Source organism: Chiloscyllium punctatum, chromosome 33, assembly GCF_047496795.1.
Source record: "Chiloscyllium punctatum isolate Juve2018m chromosome 33, sChiPun1.3, whole genome shotgun sequence".
Classification (NCBI taxonomy): domain Eukaryota; kingdom Metazoa; phylum Chordata; class Chondrichthyes; order Orectolobiformes; family Hemiscylliidae; genus Chiloscyllium; species Chiloscyllium punctatum.
This window is the reverse complement of record NC_092771.1, coordinates 13,542,176-13,560,606: the sequence shown is the minus strand read 5'-3', so window position 1 is coordinate 13,560,606 and position 18,431 is coordinate 13,542,176. Positions and strand designations below refer to the sequence as shown.

At 45.6% G+C, this 18,431-nt stretch overlaps 1 protein-coding gene across 4 annotated transcripts in view; it reads left to right on the top strand.

Annotated features, from left to right (window-relative positions):
* The first annotated feature begins 3,407 nt into the window (after nucleotides 1-3,407).
* Nucleotides 3,408-18,431, top strand: part of LOC140458446 (AT-rich interactive domain-containing protein 3A-like) — a 231,454-nt gene continuing 216,430 nt past the window's right edge. Inside the window, exons 1-2 of one of the 4 annotated variants that reach the window (XM_072553028.1) lie at nucleotides 3,408-3,767; nucleotides 15,443-16,039. In XM_072553028.1, coding sequence (XP_072409129.1) covers nucleotides 3,723-3,767; nucleotides 15,443-16,039 — 642 coding nt within the window. In that variant the 5' untranslated portion in view covers nucleotides 3,408-3,722. The remainder of the gene's footprint in view (nucleotides 3,768-15,442; nucleotides 16,040-18,431) is intronic. The other 3 variants (XM_072553026.1, XM_072553029.1, XM_072553027.1) reach the window with 3 other exon arrangements.

The window sequence follows — 18,431 nt, the reverse complement described above, 5'->3', positions numbered from 1 at the left end:
GTTAGTGAGGAGGGGGCATCTCCATTTCCACCCATCCCTGGACCTGGGTCTGTGAGTTCCACAGATAAAACACAGGGAATGGGAGACCCTGATCCTCCTGCCTGAACTTACAGAGAGTGTTTCAATATTGTTGTGCTGGTCTGGCATTGGTCTGTCTGTGGGGTTTTCCCGCTGGTAGACAGCACACATATTTAGGAGAAGGAGTGAACATCCCAGTGCTTCAAACCTGCTCTGCCATTCAATACAATCGTGACTGATCGTTGCCTTTATGCAAGGATGTCTTGAGGACCAGTGGGTAGCATCCTTACCCCTGGACCAGGTGGTTCAGGTCTTACTCCAAGATTTACTGACCATGAGCTTATCTCTAATAAGTGTTTGTGATATGCAGGCTGGGAATCCTTCCACAATAGGGGAATGTGTGTTTGTGTGTGAGTGCATGTGTGAGTGAGTGTGTGTGCACTTGTGAGAGAGAAAGAGTGAGTGTGTGTGAATGAGTGAGTGAGTGAGTGTGTGTGTGAATGAGTGTGTGTGACTGTGTGTGAGTGAGTGAGTGTGTGTGTGTGTGGGTGAGTGTGTGTGTTGTGTGAGTGAGTGTGTGTATGAGAGAGAGAGTGAGTGTGTGTGTGAATGAATGAGTGTGTGTGAGTGAGTGTGTGTGTGTGTGTGTGAGTGAGTGAGTGTGTGTTGGGTGAGTGAGTGTGTGTATGAGAGAGAGAGTGAGTGTGTGTGTGAATGAATGAGTGTGTGTGAGTGAGTGAGTGTGTGTGTGTGTGAGTGAGTGAGTGTGTGTGTGAATGAATGAGTGTGTGTGAGTGAGTGAGTGAGTGAGTGTGTGTGTGAATGAATGAGTGTGTGTGAGTGAGTGAGTGAGTGAGTGTGTGTGTGTGTGAGTGAGTGAGTGTGTGTTGGGTGAGTGAGTGTGTGTATGAGAGAGAGTGAGTGTGTGTGAATGAATGAGTATGTGTGAGTGAGTGGGTGAGTGTGTGTGTGTGTGTGTTGTATGTGTGTGAGTGAGTGAGTGTTTGGGTGAGTGTGTGTATGAGAGAGAGAGTGAGTGTGTGTGTGAATGAGTGAGTGTGTGAGTGCATGTGTGTGTTGTGTGTGAGTGAGAGTGTGTGTACCTTCTTTTTTCTACACAGCTTTGCATCTACCTTCCCAGCTGCTTCCCATATTGACTGTGTCTCTGGGAGACGTAAACACACTCAATGGGGCAGCATTGATCACAAAAACTCCGAAGATTCAGAATCCTTTGAGTGATGGAATTTCTCCCCATTTCAGCCCCAAATGATTGGCTGCTCTCCACACCAACATCTCCCCCCACCATCAAGAATCTCAGCCTTAAATCTGTCCCTTACAGCTCTCTGTGGCAAGGAGTTCCAAAGACTCACAGCCCTCTGAGCGAAGCAATTCCTCCTCATCTCAGTCTTAAATTGCTGTCCCTTTATTCTGAGACTATTCCCCTCTCCCAAGAGGGGAAAACAGCCTCTCAGCATCTATCCTCTCAAGCCCCTTGAGAATCCTGTATGTTTTAATGAGATCACCTCTCATTCTTCTAAACCTCAGCGAGTAGACTCCCAAACTGTTTAGCTTTTGCTCATAAGGCAATCCTTCCATAGCAGGGATCATCCTAGTAAATATTCTCTAAACTGCCTCCAAGGAAATGATACCTTTCCTAAAATAAGGAGATAGAACTGCTCCCAGTGCTCCAGGTGTGGTCTCACCTGCACCATGTACAGTTACTGTTAGACTTCCCTGCAGTAATATTCCAAGCAGACTGGCAAATGGAAGCCTCCTTACTGCCCAAAGACCTGGGTCTGTAACATCTGCTCCACAGAGACCTGACAGGGTATCCCCAAATTGCCTGTTCGGCACTTTCCAGGGGGGTGGCGAGATGAACAGATGAGGTGTCAATGTTGGAAATCTGGGAAAGGTTGGCATAAAAGAGTGAGACATGGAGAGCCTGAAAGTCGGGTGAAGTAGCATGATACGTATATATTTACAAAATAGACCATCTCTCTGGGGGCACTGGGTTTGGTGAATGTTGCCCAGAGGCAAGGGGAAGGAGAAAGCAAACCCCTCAAACATCAGCACAGCAAAAAGAAGCAGCCAATTCTTAAATAAAACCTGAATAAGTGCAGATTGACACAGTTCAACTAGTTTTTTTTTAAGATCTGATGATCTAATTATTGCTACAATTTCTCTGAAGTGTCTACATTATCCCATTACCTTTTCATGTCTCAGGGCAAACCAAGGTTTAGACTAGTTCGAAAAGCAAGACACTTGATTCAGTGTGTCACCTATTATCATTCAAATATCTCCCAAAACTGTGGTTTCCAATCACTGAAGGACATTTTTGATTTGATTTGATTAGATTAGATTCCCTACAGTATGGAAACAGGCCCTTCAGCCCAACAAGTCAGTACCAACCCTCTGAAGAGTAACCCACCCAGACCCAGTCCCCTACCCTACATTTACCCCTGGCTATTGCACCTAACACTACGGGCAATTTAGCATGTCCAGTTCACCTGACCTGCACATCTTTGGACTGTGGGAGGAAACTGGAGCATCCGGAGGAAACCCACGCAGACATAGGGAGAATGTGCAAACTCCACACAGATAATTGCCTGAAGGTGGGAATCGAACCTGGGTCCCTGGCGCTGTGAGGCAGCAGTGCTAACTACTGAGCCAATTTGATTTATTTGATTTGATTTATTATTGTCATATGTACCTAAGTACAGTGAAAAGTTGTTTTGTGTGCAGTAAGGGCGGATCATCCCATACAAAAGTGCATTAGGGTCATAGAACAGCGAGGAATACGATGTTACAGCTGCAGAGATGATGCATAGACAATGAGAGCAATATTAAATTTAAAATTTGAGAGGACCACTCTTGGGGTCTTCAAATGTGGTTACACATAGAATCTGGTAAAAAAGAAAGTTACAGGGCCATTATTACTAATGTAATCGTCCAACTGTTAATTTATCCTGACAGTTATTTTCCCTAGGTTGGTAGATGGTGTAAAGCTGCAACATGCCAATCCTGGGACAGAAAAGGAAGGTGAGCAAGCAATTAACATCTGACCAGGGACAGGGACATGGAAAAGACCTTTCTGCCAGTAAGGGAGACTAGGACTGGAGGACATAGGAGGGAAGGAAGGAGAGGAAGTGAAGGATGTAAGAGAAGGGTGGGGAAGCAGGGGAGGGAGGGATAGAAGGAGGGGGAAAGGGAGAAGGGAGCAGGGGTGCTGATTTGCAGCTGAACATGGAGCAGAACAGGAGGAAAAATCTGAGAGAGAGAGAGGAGGCAAGGCTTTGATGTTGGCTGGTCAAGCTGCTGTGTGTTTACAGAGAGTTCTAATGAATCCACCTCAGCACCTCTTCCTGCAATCCTGGGTCTGACCCTTCCCAGTGCAATAGGAAGGAGAAAGCAGACTCTGCCTGTGAACTCTGGGATTGAACATCTCCCAGGGATTAAACATTGCAAGAACTGACCCAGATCCACGCAGGCGCCGGTCCCTATACTTGTTGCATGCTGGGATTGATATTTACTAGTGTCGAGAGGAAAATGCCAGTAATTATAGCCAGGGGCACTGGTGACTTTATCTTGTAATCATCCCTGGGCTTGCATTATGCGTTAACGAGTCAGGAGCTGGCGTTGTTATTATCCTAGAAGGGTGTGTGTGTGTGTCTCTCTCTCTCTCATGTATCTATCTCTGAGCCGGCATGGTGGAGAACACAGGGAAATTCAACAGCACTTCAGCGCCGATGGTAAGGGGAAAAATTCATCATCTCTCTTGTAGAACATGAAGACAGGGCGATCAAAGTGTTGTGCGTTCTCTCTCTCAATCTACACTTGTGTATGTGTGGGTGCGCGCGTTTGAGTTAGAGAGAAGCAAAAATTAAAATGCATACTCAAGAAAGTGTCCCCTGCAACCCATCTGGGCTGCAAGGGGGGCAATTTTCCTCCCCTTTCTGTCAATAAAAGAAAAGTTTGTGTAGAGGGTTTTGGGTGAACGTATAAGAGAGCGTTCAGGCTGTATCAGCCTGTTGTGTGTTGGCGATGGAAATTGAGAGTGGGGTTAGATCGCCGCGTTTCAGTGCTGTTTAAAGTCGGATACATTTTTATTTGTGCACAAATCGAATGTGTTTTGAGTTCAGTCGGGATGCGGGTTTTCGTTCCTTTTTTGGGAAAAAAAAACCCAACCAGGTCAGGTTGGGAATGTGGGGGGTGAATCCTCATTGTTCTGCACCGTCTCTGGCTGTGCTGTTCGGTAGAGTTTGTACTGATCTCGTTTTGCTTGTCGCTTTTATAGAATTAAGTGTTGGGTTGGGGGGGGGGGGGCAATCCTCGCCTGGGCATTTAACAAAATGTTTTTTGCTGTTTCTGTTTGCGAGGTTTGGGGGTGGGGGGAATAGGCTGCAGTGTTAGATCACATACTGCTCTTCCCCACCCCCCCCAAGCAGAAAGGAAACTGGTTTCCAGATTTGTCTTCCTTTCTAATTGTTGTCCTTTTTTATTTCACGGCTTCTTTTTTTTTCTCTCTCTCTCCCCTCCCTCTCCCTCGCTCTCTCTGTGTAACTTTTTCTCCAAAGCTGGAAAGGTTGACAAGTTGCTTAAGCATTTATTAAGGCCCGTATTCCTCCCCTCCCGTGCTGGGTGGGTCGATCATGGGAATTGCAACCTTCCTGAAGTGTTTTTTTTTGGGTCAAGTTTCCCGGCTGAAACTGACGCTGCCTCTCCTTCATGTGACAAAACATTTGCTGGGGGCCAGAGAACCGAACTATCCCAAGTCATTCCCTGTTGGAAATCGTTCCAGCGAAATCCACATGGAACGATTAGCTATTTCTCTCCCAGTCAAAACTATTACACCCTCACTGCCCCTCACACACACACACTCTAATTTACAATGTTTAACATCAACAGCTGGAATTTAGTTTAAAATCTATTGGTTACATTCTAGCGTTTGTTCAGTCTTTGTCTTAAATGGCCAAGTCGCTTCTGTCTCTATAGTTCTTGCTGTATATCCATGTATTTGTCTCTGCCTTTGCAATATAAATAGCTTGGTGAGACAGAATGTAAGCATTGGTAATGAGAGACACTGTGTCATTCAGGTAAAGGGACAGCTGACTGAAGAGGTGCTGGAGGTTTTAAAACACATAAGTTGGAGGCTTTCAAAAGTGTGATAACAAGAGTTTGGAGGCATTATCTTCCTGTTAGAGTGAAGGGTAAGGCTGGTAAGAGCAGGGAGTAGTGGATGAGTAAAGACATTGAGGTTCTGGTCCAGCATAAGAAGGAGGCATAGTTTAGATGTAGGAGAGAGTGAGGACTGCAGATCCTGGAGATTAGGGTCGAGACTGTGGTGCTGGAAAAGCACAACAGGTCAGGCAGTGTCCGAGGAGCAGGAGAATCGACGTTTCGGGCAAGGGCTCTTCATCAGGATTGAGGATTTAGTTATAGACCGTTTTGATCAAGTGAATCTCTTGAAGAGTGTAAAGGGTGTAGAGACATTCTTAAGAGGGAAATTGGGAGAGCAGAAAGCAGACCTGAGATTGCCTTGGCTGATAAGGTTAAGGATAATCCAAAGAGATTGTGCAAGTACATTAAAAGCAAAAGAACAACTAGGGAGAGAACAGGGCCCCTGAAAGATCAATGAGGTTGTCGATATGTTGAACCTCAGGAGGTGGAAGAGATACTGAATTAATATTTCACATCAGTTTTTACTAGAGAGAAAGAAATGTACGCTAGGGAATTTGGGGAAATAATGATGTTATAAAACAGTTAATGTTACAGAAGAGGAAATGCTGGCTGAAAATATAAAGTTGGATAAATCTCTGGGACCTGATCAAGTGTATCCCAGGATGTTATGGGAAGTTAGGGAGGAAATTGCAGGGCCCCTAGCAGCGGTATTTGTATTATCTATAACCGTAAATGAGGTACTGGAGGGTGGCTAACGTTGTCTTTATTTAAGAAAGGCTGTAAGGAGAAGCCTGGGAACGATAGACCTGTGGGTCTGACGTCCAGTAAGTTGGTGGAGGGGATTCTGAAAGATAGGATATTGCATGCATTTGGAGGGGCAAGGACCGATGAGGGATAGTCAGCATGGTTTTGTGGCGAGGGAAGTTGTGACTCACAAACTTGAGTTTTTTGAGGAAGTAACCAAAAGGATTGAGGGCAGAGCAGTAGATGTTGTTTACATGGACTTTAGTAAAGCCTTTGACAAGGTTCCGAATGCTAGACTAATTTAGTAAAGTTAGATCACGTGGGATTCAGGATGAGCTTGCCAATTTGATACAAAATTGGCTTTACAGTAGGAGAGAGAGGAAGGTATTGGAGGGTTGTTTCTGGAACTGGGGTCCTGTGACCAATGGTGTTCCACAGGGGTTTGGACTGTGTTCATTGTTGTTTATCATTTATGTAAACGATTTTGAAGATAATTTAGGATGTGTTGTTAGTAAGTTCGCAGATGATGCCAAAATTGCTGGTAAATTCGACAGTGAAGAAGGTTATCTAAGATTACAAAGAGATCTTGAACAATTGGGTCAATGAGCTGAGGAGTGGCAGAAGGAGATTGATTTGGATAAATGTGAGGTATTGCATTTGGGTAAAACAAACAGGGCAGGACTTATACAATTAGTGGTAGGGCCCTGGGTAGTGTTGTAGAACAGATACCTAGGGGTTCAGGTACATATTTTTTTGAAATTTGCATCGTGTATGGACAGGATGATCATGAAGGCGCTTGGCACACTTGCCTTCGGTGCTCAGACCTAATGACTATAGGAGTTACATGTCATGTTGAGCTTGTATAGGACATTGGTGAGGCCTTTTCCGGAGTCCTGGTGTCCCTGCCATAGAATGATCTTATTAAATTGGAGATGGTGCAGAAAAGATTTACCAGGATGTTGCTGGGAATGGGAAGGCTAGAGTTATAAAGATAGGCTGGGAATTTTTTTTCCACTGGAGCGTAGGAGATTGAGGGGTTGACCTTTTTAAAAATCATGAGGGGCATAGATAAGATGAATAGCAAGGGCCTTTTCCCTAGGGTGGGGGAATTCAAAACTAGGGGGTAGACCTTTTCAAGGTGAAAGTTTAAAAAAGACACAAGGGAATGTCTTTTATACAGAGAGTGGTTCGCATGTGGAATGAACTGCCAGAGGAAGTGGTGGATGCACATACAGTTATAACATTTAAAAAACTTTGAATAAGTATGTGAATAGAAAAGGTTTGGAGGGATATGGGCCAAATGCAGGCAGATGGGGCTAGTTTAGTTTAGGAGCATGTTCGGTGTGGATTAATTGGACTGAAGGGCCTGTTTCCTTGCTGTATGACTCAATTTTCTATTTATCAGGACAGGGATAAAGCCATCAGGTCTCACAGCAGTATTATGGCACTCAACCCGTCAGGTCTGCTCCACCAGTCAGTGAGATCATGGCTGATCTGGTAATCTGCAACTCCTCTGCCTTTCGCACGCTGCCCTTGATTCCTTTTTATATAAAAAATATCAAAGGTTTTGATTCATTCAGAAACCGATCACAGAGAAAGGAAGGAAGAGCAGTTCATATAAATTGTTGTTCCCTTTTTAAATTTAGTTTTCTTGCATTCCAGTTCTGATGAGGCTGTTTTCCCTGGAGTGTCAGAGGCTGAGGGGTGACCTTATAGAGGTTTATAAAATCATGAGGGGCACATATAGGGTTAATAGATAGTCTTTTCCCTGGGATGGGGGAGTCCAGAACGAGAGGGCAAAGATATTAAAGAGACCTAAGGGGCAACTTTTTCACACAGAGGGTGGTGCTGCCAGAGGAAGTGGTGGAGGCTGGTACAATTGCAACATTTAAAAGGCACCTGGATGGGTTTATGAATAGGAAGGGTTTGGAGGGATATGGGCCGGATGCTGGCAGGTGGGACTAGATTAGGTTGGGATATCTGGTCGGCATGGATGGGTTGGACCGAAGGGTCTGTTTCCATGCTGTACATCTCTGACTCTTGAGTGCACAAGAAAAGGCTTGACTTTGCATCTCCTTTAAGCAACCTGTAAGATAAATATCAAAAGTAAGGTGTTAAGTTTGTTCATGTGATTGCTTGGCTCTCTCCAGTTCTCTCACTCTGGGAATTTTGTGTCCGCGTGGCACAGAGTGGGACATAACTTGGTCATGTGCACAATGTTTTATGAAGAGTTTGAGCAGTTTAGGCTTATCCTCTTTGGAGTTGGCAAGAGCAAGAGGAGATCTGATTGAGATCTACAAGATGCTAAAGGGGATTGACAAAGTAGTCGTGGCGAGGATGATTCCCCTTGTGGGACAGTCTCAAGCGCGAGGTCATTGTTTTAGAATAAGGGGTGGGGCAGATTTAAAACTGATGAGAGGAGAAACAATTTCTCTCGAAGGGTCATGAATGTGTGGAATTCATTCCCCCAGAGAGCAGGGGCATTGAGTAAATTAAAGAAGGAAACCTGCTTTTAAATAGTGATGGGCTGAAGGGTTATGGAGAGCTGGCAGGAAAATGGTGTTGAAGCTGAGATGAGATCAGCCATGATGGTGTTGAGAGGTGGAGTAGGCTCAAGGGGCTGAATTGTCTACTGCTGCTTCTAGATGTTGGCTTCTAATGTTCTTTTAATAGTGCTTGTAATGTAATGGAGTGGCCCAAAGGAACTCTATGATCAAACAAAACACCACTCTTCCTAAAAATTCCTAGAATCCCTACAGTGTGGAAACAGGCCATTTGGCCCAACAAGTCCACACTGACCCTCCGAAGAGTATCCCACCCAGACCCAATCCCCTACCCTATTAGTCATTTCCCCTGACTAATGCACCTAACCTACACATCCCTGAACACGATGGGCAATTGACCATGGCCATTCCACCTGACCTGCACATCTTTGGACAATAGGAGGAAACCCACACAGACATTGGGAGAAAGACACTCGCCCAAGGCTGGAATCAAACCCAGTCCCTGGTGCTGCAAGGCAGCAGTGCTAGCCACTGAGCCACTGTGCTGCCCAAGGTGAATTTCAGTTCAAATGACCAAATATTTGGTCAATATTGGAGGCTTCAAGAACTGTCCTCCAAGAGGAGAGTGAGGTAGCATGTGAGAGAGAGAATTCCAGAACTCGATGCCCTGGCATCTGAAGACATGGCCAGCAGCGATGGAGCAATCACAATTGGAGGAGCCCAGAGAGCTTGGAGTGTTGTGGGGTTGGTGGAGACAGAGATGGGCAAGTTCGCAGACGGATTTGAAAACCAGGATTAAAAATGTTAAAATCAACACATTGCTGGATTGGGACTCGGCATTGAACATCGAGCACATGGCACAACCAGGAAATAGGACTCGCTGCGCAGTGAGAAACGATCAGCGGGGCTTTGGATGAGCCCATGTTTCTGGAGGGTAGAATCGGAGAGACCAGTCAGTTGGGCTCTTTGATGTGCAGAGTTGGCGGATAAGTCATGAGAAATGCCGGGTTACATGGGTAGGTAAGGGGTATTGGTCTGGATGCGATACTCTTTGGAGGGTCGAAATGGATTCGATGGGCTGAATGGCCTGTTTCCACAATGTAGGGATTCTGCAATTCTTCAAATCTCAAATTAACAGAAGTATACCTGATGGATTCAGCAGAAGCTGAGCTGAATCAAGCAGCTGAGTGATGCTCAGAAATCACTGTGCAATGGACATTTTTTTTAAAACTATGAAAATGCAAAACTGGGACCTGGTGTAGAAAATGTCTAATCTTTACCATCAGGACCATTGATTTTCAGCATCTGAATAAGGAAGGAAGACTCCATTATCCAAAATTTTAAGGATTGCAATCTGCTCTATTATCTGTGGAATTTGCAAACCAGCTTGGCTCAAGAAAAATTGACACAATTATTTTAAAAGGAAAGACTTGAGACTCTAAGTACACATTTGCTCAGTAGCTCATATGTTGAGAATGTTCAAATTGTGGTTAAATCTCTGTGTTAGTCATACAAATGATAGAGCTAATAATCTGGAAATGTGGGCTAACATCCCATGACACCAGCTGGGGAATTTAAATGCACTTTAACAAATCTGGAATCTGTTTTAGTAATCTGTGAAATGTCTGGATTGTTGATTTTAAAAATTCCACCTGGTTCATTAGTGCCTATTTCAGAGAAGGAGATCTGTCCAGACTGTGAGCATTGTCACTGCTTCCTAACCTTCCTCTGAGCTAGACTCTTAGTTATAGAATCATACAGCTCGGAAACAGACCCCTCGGTCCAACCAGTCCATGCCGAAGGTAATCCCAGCTGCCTGCTCCTGGCCCATATCCCTCCAAACCTTTCCTATTCATGGACTTCTCCAAAAGTCTTTTAACAATCGTAATTGTACCCACCTGCACCACTTCCTCTGGAAGTTCATTCCACACGAGAACCACCTTCTGGGTAAACAAAAAGAAATGCCCCTCACATCTTTATCATTCTTTTTCCTCTCACCTTAAAAATGTGCCCCTAGTCTTTTCCCTAGGATGGGGGATTTCAAGACAGCTACTGTTAACTCTATCTGTACCCCCCAATATTTTATGAAATTCTATAAGGTCGCCTCTCAACCTCTTATGATCCGATGAAAACAGTCCCAGCCTTTCTTTATAACTCAAACCTTCCTTACTTGGCAACATCCTGGTAAATCTCTTCTGAACCCTCTCCAGCTTAATAATATCCTTCCGATAACTGGGTGAGCAACTGGGCAGTTAGTGTTAGCAATAAAAACAGAAAGTTCTAGAAAAGCTCAGCAGGTTTGGCAGCATTTGTGGAGAGTGAAACAGATGTTTCTCTTTCAAGTCCAGCGACACTCTTTGTCAACCCCGAGACAGTCTGTTTAACATCTCAGCTGAAAGACAGTACCTCTGACAATGCAGCACTCCCTCAGTACTGAACTGGAATGTCAGCCTGGGTTCAAGGGTCAGCCAAGGGACTCAAACCTCTGACTCAGACATGAGAGTGTAATCCATAGCTAATGAGAAGAAGAGGAATTATTCACCAACTTTTACAGATGCACCATGGAAAGCATTCTATCCGGATGCATCATGACTTGGTACGGCAATTGCTCTGCCCAGGACTGTACAAAACTACAGAGTTGTAAACACAGCCCAGACCACCACGGAAGTTAACCTCCTATCCATGAATCTACATTTCTCATTGCCACAGAACAGCTGCCAACATCATCAGAGACCCCTCCCACCCTGGTAATGCTCTCTTCCAACCTCTTCCGTTAGGCAGAAGATACAGAAGCTTGAACACACACACACACACCAACAGATTCAAGAACAGCTTCTTCCCTGCCATTATTAGACTGCTAAATCTAATATTGATCTTGCTTTATGCATCCCCTGTGCAGCTGTAGCCTTGTATGCCTTGCCCTGTGTAAGCACCCTGGACTGCTCTCAAAACAAAACCTTTCACTGTACTTGGGTACAAGGGACAACAGTAAATCGAACCAAATCATATTCCAGAAAAGAAATGGGCAACTGTTGTTGAAAATAATTTAACAGGGAAGGAATCCCTCAGTGATTTGTCCCCCAGGTCACTCCATCCCAGCCCCAAGCACCGGCAAATCAGCAGGAAACTAATATTGGAAGGGAGTTGGGTTTTGATTGCTGGGTGAAATGTGATGAAATTCCTCTCGGGAACACAGACCCCGATTTGACCCTGAAACCTCACAACGAGCAGACCCCTCCAAACCAATGTAGGGGCTCTTCAAAGTCTCAGTGGTTACCCTGTGTTTTAAGGTTGGAAGCTGCTCTGTGTTTCTTTTTTATTGTTCGAGATTGCTGCTGCCAGACACTGCAAGCTGCACATTGGGAAATTGATACGGCACATGTACACTACCTGAAGGATGACCTGCAGCCACATCGTCAGCTGATGCTTCACCCTGAAGTCATTTTTTGACATGTAGTGTTTTGCTATTGCTGGTCACCCTCAGGCATGGGTTAAGGAGCGCAATTCTAAGCTGGAGTTGAAGCAGGAATAGGGCTGTTGTTTTGCCTCTCAGTCATCTAACCAGCAGAGCTAATCAATCACCCGAGGAAATTATCCTTTGTGACTTTAGGTTAAGATTGTGGATTTCACTCACTGAGCCCTGTTGGTGTCTGCCATTGCACTGAGGAGCTTGGTTGTAAAGTCCTCGCGACCTAATCGATTTGCCATCAAGCAGTCCTGATGAAGGGTCACTGGACCTGAAACGTTAACTCTGCTTTCTCTCCACAGATGATGCCAGACCTGCTGAGTTTTCCCAGCCATTTCAGTTTTTGTGGCATAGAGTAGGCATTTGTTGGCACCCAGCTTTGTGTTGCCACTGTTTGGCTCTCTGGTTAAACGATCTGACCAAGGCAAAGTAGTCCATTTGACTGCCACCGCATCCATCACCTTCAATGTTCACTCCCTCTCCTCCACCACCACATGCTGTGAGGGCATCATTGAGTGCCCTCTACAGGATGTACTCGCCAAGATTTATTCAACATGAACCTTCCAATTCCGGAACCTCAACCATCTCGAAGGACAAAGCAGCAGAGGCATGGGATCATAGAGTATCTCAAGTATCCATCCAACCCTACATCGTCCTGAGTTCAAATATATCAGCTTTCCCTTCACTGTCGCTGGATCAAAGTCCTGTCACTTCCTCCTGAGGGCATCTCAACATGGAGAGCAGCAGTGAAAGATGCTGGCTCAACACTGCCTCCTCCTGGGCAGTTAGGGACAGACAACAGTACGTGGGGCAGAGCCAACACTATGAAAGAGCAAAACAAAATCTCCGTCCTTTTTAATAGGTAAAGGTTATGGAAGAACGGTTAGGTTTTACACTTCAGGGTTTGAGTTATAAGCAGAGGCAGGATATAATCAAAGAATCTCCACATTGTAGAAGCAGGTGATTCGGCCCGTTGAGTCCACACTACCCCGCTGAATAGCATTGCACGCAGACCCACCTCCCTACTCTATAACCTTGAATTTCCCACCTAGCCGCCTCATCCCTGGGCACAATGGGCAATTTAGCATGGCCCATCCACCCTGACCTGCACATCTTTGGACTGCGGGAGGAAACCCACACAGACACAGGGAGAATGTGCAAACTCCACACAGACAGTCACCTGAGGCTGGAATTGAACCCAGGTCTCTGGCGCTGTGAGGCAGCAGTGCTAACCACTGAACCACTGGGACTTCTTTCCCCTGGAGTGACAGAGGCTGAGGGGTGACCTTATCGAGATTTATACGATCATGAAGGTCATGGATAGGGTGAATAGCCAAGGTCTTTTTTTCTGGGGTGCAGGAGCCCAAAACAAGAGGGGCATAGGTTTAAGGCGAGAGGGGAAAGATTTAAAAGGGACCTGAGGCACAACTTTTTCACACAGAGGGTGGTACGTGTATGGAATGAGCTGCCAGAGGAAGTGGTGGAGGCTGGTACAATTACAACATTTAAAAGACATTTGGACAGGAACATTGGGCAGGACGAGTTTAGAGGGATACAGTTCAAACAAAGGCAACTGGGTCTAGTTTAACTTTGGGAAACCTGGTCGGTGTGATGAGTTGTGCCGAAGGGTCTGTTTCAGTGCTGTATGAGTCTGTGACTGTTATCGGAGGATTCCAAATATTAGTTCACGTGTCATGTCCCTAATTCACCAAAGTTTCTGAAAGTATGGCTGTGTATTTGAACATCTAATTCATTTTATATATTGTGTTCGGTAAGCAAGATTCTCAGAAAAATATCTGAATTTGGTGTCATGTGATGAATGAAGGGCAGAAGGCAATGTCATTGGGTTCAAACTAAGCTAAAGCTCTGGGTCATGAGTTCAAATCCCAGCAGTCAGTGGAATTTAAATGGAATTAATAAATCTGCAGTTGTTAGTTTTTGTGGCCATCGTTATGGAGACAACAATCATTTTGTTCTTTGAAAGTCCATTTGGTCGACCACTGTTGTTTTAGGGGAGGAAATCTGCTGTCTTTATCCTGACTGGCCTCCATCTGATTCCAAATCCATAATAAATGCCCTCCAAAACTTTCATACGATGCAAAGACAATTAGGGATGGATAGCAGAAGAGTTGCTTGGACTGATGGGTTTGAGTTACAGGAAGAGGCTGAATCGACCTTTTTCACTGGAGAGTAGAAGGTTGAGAGGTGACCTTGTAGAGGTTTATAAAAAACATGAGGGGCATGGGTAAGGTGAATGACAGATGTCTTTTCCATAGAGTATTTCACAACTGGGGGCACAGTATTCGGTGTCAGGGGAAAGATTTAAAAGGGGCAACTTTTTTTTTAACACCGTGTGGTTTGTGTGTGAGATGAACCTCCAGAGGTAGTGGTGGATGTGGGTAGAGTTACAATGCTTAAAAGGTATTTAGATAAGTGCATGAATTGGACTGGTTTGGAGGGATATGGGCTAAGCGCAGATAGGTGGGACTCGCTTACTTTGAGATTATGGTCAGCATGGGCTGGTTGGACCGAAGGGTCTGTTTCTGTGCTGTATGACTCAATGACTCTAAGTACCCGTCCAAATAAAATTTAAAACCGAGAATGCTAGAGAAACTCAGCAGGGCTGGCAATATCTGTGGAGAGAGAGAGAGAGAGAGAGAGAGAGACAAAGTTGATGCTTCAAGTCCAATGACCCTTTTCGGAACTGCAAGTATTTAAGTACATTTTCCTAACTGTTATCAGTTTTGCAGAAGAGTCGCTGAACTCTAAGTGCTCACTTGTTTTCTGTCCACAGACGCTGCCAGACCTGCTGAGTTTCTCCAGCAATTTCCGTTTTTATTTCAGATCTTCAGCATCTGCAGTTCTTTTCTTTCACAATCGGATTTAAAATGGGTGTGATATTCACTGTAAGACTTAGAGTTTGCAGATTGTCAAAAGTACAGAAGATGAGCAGATGATGGAATTGGAGTGGTTAAGGTTGTGGAAGGCTTCTGTTTGGAGATGCTGGCGTTGTACACCCCAATCCAAAGTTTAAAAATCACACTACACTAGGTTATAGTCCAACAGGTTTAATTGGAAGCACTAGCTTTCGGAGCACTGCTCCTTCATCAGATGGTTGTGGAATACACAGTTGTAAGACACACAATTTGTAGCAGAAGTTTACAGTGTGATGTAACTAAAATTGTACATTTAAGAAAGAATCAAGGTATTTTTCAGTCTCTCATCTGTTAGAATGACGACGTTAGTTTCACTTCTTTCATATGTAAATTACAAAACTTTTTTTTTTAAAGTTACATTCTAAGGTGAAACTTTAACAATTGGCCCAGATAAGGATTCGAGGGGTACAAACTATTTCCCCGGTGGAAGGGGGAGGACTATCTGGGTTTGAAGAGCGTAGTGGGGCAACGTTGCCCAAACGCCAAGAAGCAAGTGTGTTAGATGGTAATCAGTGTTGGCTTGCAGATGGTACAGTCGATGATGCCAACGAGTGGTTAATGTGAGCTCGCTTTTTGTTTTTTTGTTTGTTTGACAGCCTGGCTTAACCACTGGAGAAGAGTTGAATCTGGTTCTGACTGGAAGCTCTCAGTTCCACCATCAGGGGATGAAGCTGGAAGCTGTGATGGAGCATTTACAGAGGCAGCAGCAAGTGCGCTTGGAGCTGGAGGGCAGGGAGAGGAAGGACCGGGACGTCCACCACGCTCGCATCTTCTACGCTCAGCAGATGGCAGCAGCCTCGACCAGATCTCCGCCGGCATCACCGCTGGTCGCCGCCCTGGCCCGCCAATCGGCACTCGCCGTCCCGCAGGGCTCCGACAAGAGCAGCGAGGACTCGGAAGCTGAGGACGACGCCTTTGAACGGGAGGACGCTGCCAGCGAGCTGGAGGACGAGGACGCGGTGAGAGGTGAGCTCGACGAGGAGGAGGACGACGGCGAAGAGGAGGACGTGGAGTATCTCAGGAAACGGCCCGCGGCCATGTTGTCTGGTCAGAGGGCCCCGCCCGCTCACCGGCCATCCGTTAGCGGACAGTCCCAACAGCAGGGAAATAGTCAGGCCATTTCCCCGAGTCCAGCACATTTGAAATCTCCTGCAAGTCACCACGATTGGGGTTATGAAGAACAGTTCAAACAGGTAAGGCTTCTCAATCGCGTGCCTGGAATTTGGTTAGCAGCATCAAACTGACTGTATCACTTCAGTATGCCCTGCAATGGGGGAGAACATAGTCCAGTAGTAGTCCTGTTCTTCCTAATGGCAAACTTGGAACTTCTCTGAGTCACCTGGATTCTTGGTGTTCTCTTCCCTGTGACGCCTGTCCTAGAATGTGCGCAGTTATCTCCAAAGGTGCATTCAGGCTGTAGTCATACACTGGCTCAACAGACATTGACTGTTGGCTGCTTTGTCAATCTATAGCTATTTTGCTAAGTATTCCCATGGTGATCCAGTCAGTCTCTGATACGTGATACACCTCTCCTATTGCACAAAAGTGGAATGAATTTTCTCAAGCGCGATCATGAACAATTGTAATTGCCAAGCAGCTATGCTTGTGCTGCAGCCGAGTTGGGTATTGAAGCCAATTGTAAAGTCAAGGTTAGTGCGCCTAAACTAATGTCAAAGCAGTTCTGATCCAGCATGTTAATAATTAGCTTAAGGACGGTTGTGTACATTAGAACACAAAGCAGCAACAGATTGCTCAGTTCAGACTCCTTTGTACAACAAATTAATTGTGGCGCTCCACAATTAATCTACGTTGGCATGACCATTTGGAAAGCAGCTATTTGGACCAACTGATCCACACTTATGAACTATTCCCCCTCCCCCACCCCACCTAATGACACAACGCAATCAATATTTCCTTCTCACGTACTCACAAGTTTCCCTTGTCCTGCTTGGCTTGTCGTAACATGGTCTCCTGATCTTGCTCATGGCTGAGTTTGGTGTACTTTGGGTTAGGATTAGTGAGAAATGAGGATTGTTTTGAGATTATTCAATACAGCGGTGATCCCTGCCCAGAGTCTAGCTACTGTGTGTGTGTGTGTGTGTGTGTGTGTAGTAGAGTCGTAGTTTGAACGTAGAAGTTTCTATCTGACGAAATGACTGCAACAGGATCAGGAGTGTAAGGTCCAGGAGAGATGGGAACTATCAGAGCGCCTTTGTGCCTTCTTCACGTGCTCTTTACAGATCGCATTTGGGAAAAGTAGCTCAAGAATGGGTTGGAGTATCGAGGATTGGGCTGTCCTTGTTCCACTGGCTGCTTTCTATGCGAACGCTGGGCGAGTTGTGAATTTTTTGGTTTTGAAGCATGAGCTAACCAGGCATGGAATCAGCTGAAGAGGTCGGAGCTGTGCTCCACCCCATTGCAGGTGTTTCAACATGTGGATGGGACCTAGCCGACAGTGTTGGTAACTAGTCAATGCAGCGGTGACTCGATTCTCTACGTCACACGGACCGCGGAGAATTGCTTTCCGCCTCTTACCTGGAGGAAGCTCACTCACGGAGTGTCGGGAATGTTATGGTGAAGCAGGAGGCCGTTGGGTCCATCCTGCCCACCTGGCTCATTACCTAAGCGTCATTGCACTCGTGTTCATGAGGAGGCTGACTCCAAGAGAACACATCCTCCGTTGAGATATTGCCTCTTCAAGCAACTGGAGTGAAATATGAAATAAATTGGTGGTGATGAGCCAAGAAACTTTGGGAATACAAAGGGATCCAAATTTGAGGCACAGGAGGCTATTTGGCCCAGTCCTCAAAAAAGCTACCCGTTAGTTCCTCTTTTCCTGGAACCTGGCAAAAGTTTCCTTTTCTAAGTGAACGAAGGTCCAATTCATTTTTGAAAGTTATTGTCGATTCTGCTTCTCACCCCCTTCCAGTCAGTATTTTCTCTTGAAACAAAGCAAAAGCTTTCAATTGACTTCTCTTGCCAATTAACTTGAATCTATCTCCCCTGATTATCCAACCTCCTGCCAGTAGCAATAGTTTCTTCCTGTCGAATGAACATCACCTGGCCCCTCCAGGTTTTTTGCTTATTTGCTCAAAAAAACCAAAGATCTGGACTTTTTAAAACAATACTCTGACGCGGTGTAGACGTCACTGGTTAGTCCAGCATTTATGCCCCATCCCCGATTGTCCAGAGGCCAGCTCAAAGTCTAATGCATTGCTGTGGGTCACACTTCAGGCAGGCTGGGTAAGGACGGCAGATTTACTTCCCGAAAGGACTTTAGTGAACCAGGCGGGGCAGCACAGTGGTTCTGTGGTTAGCACTGCTGCCTCACGGTGCCAGGGACCCAGGTTTGATCCCACCCCTTGGGCGACTGTCTGTCTGTGTGGAGTTTGCTTGTTTTCCCTGGGTCTGCGTGGGTTTCCTTTGGGTGCTCCGGCTTCCTCCCACCGTCCAAAGAGATCACATTACCCTTCAGTGGTTCCTGCAGACTCCGATCCTTCAACTCCAGGCGGCACAGATCTTTGACCGGATCTCTAGTGATTCGCTAAGACAGAATTAGGTCCAAAGCTGTGGAGGTCAGGTGAA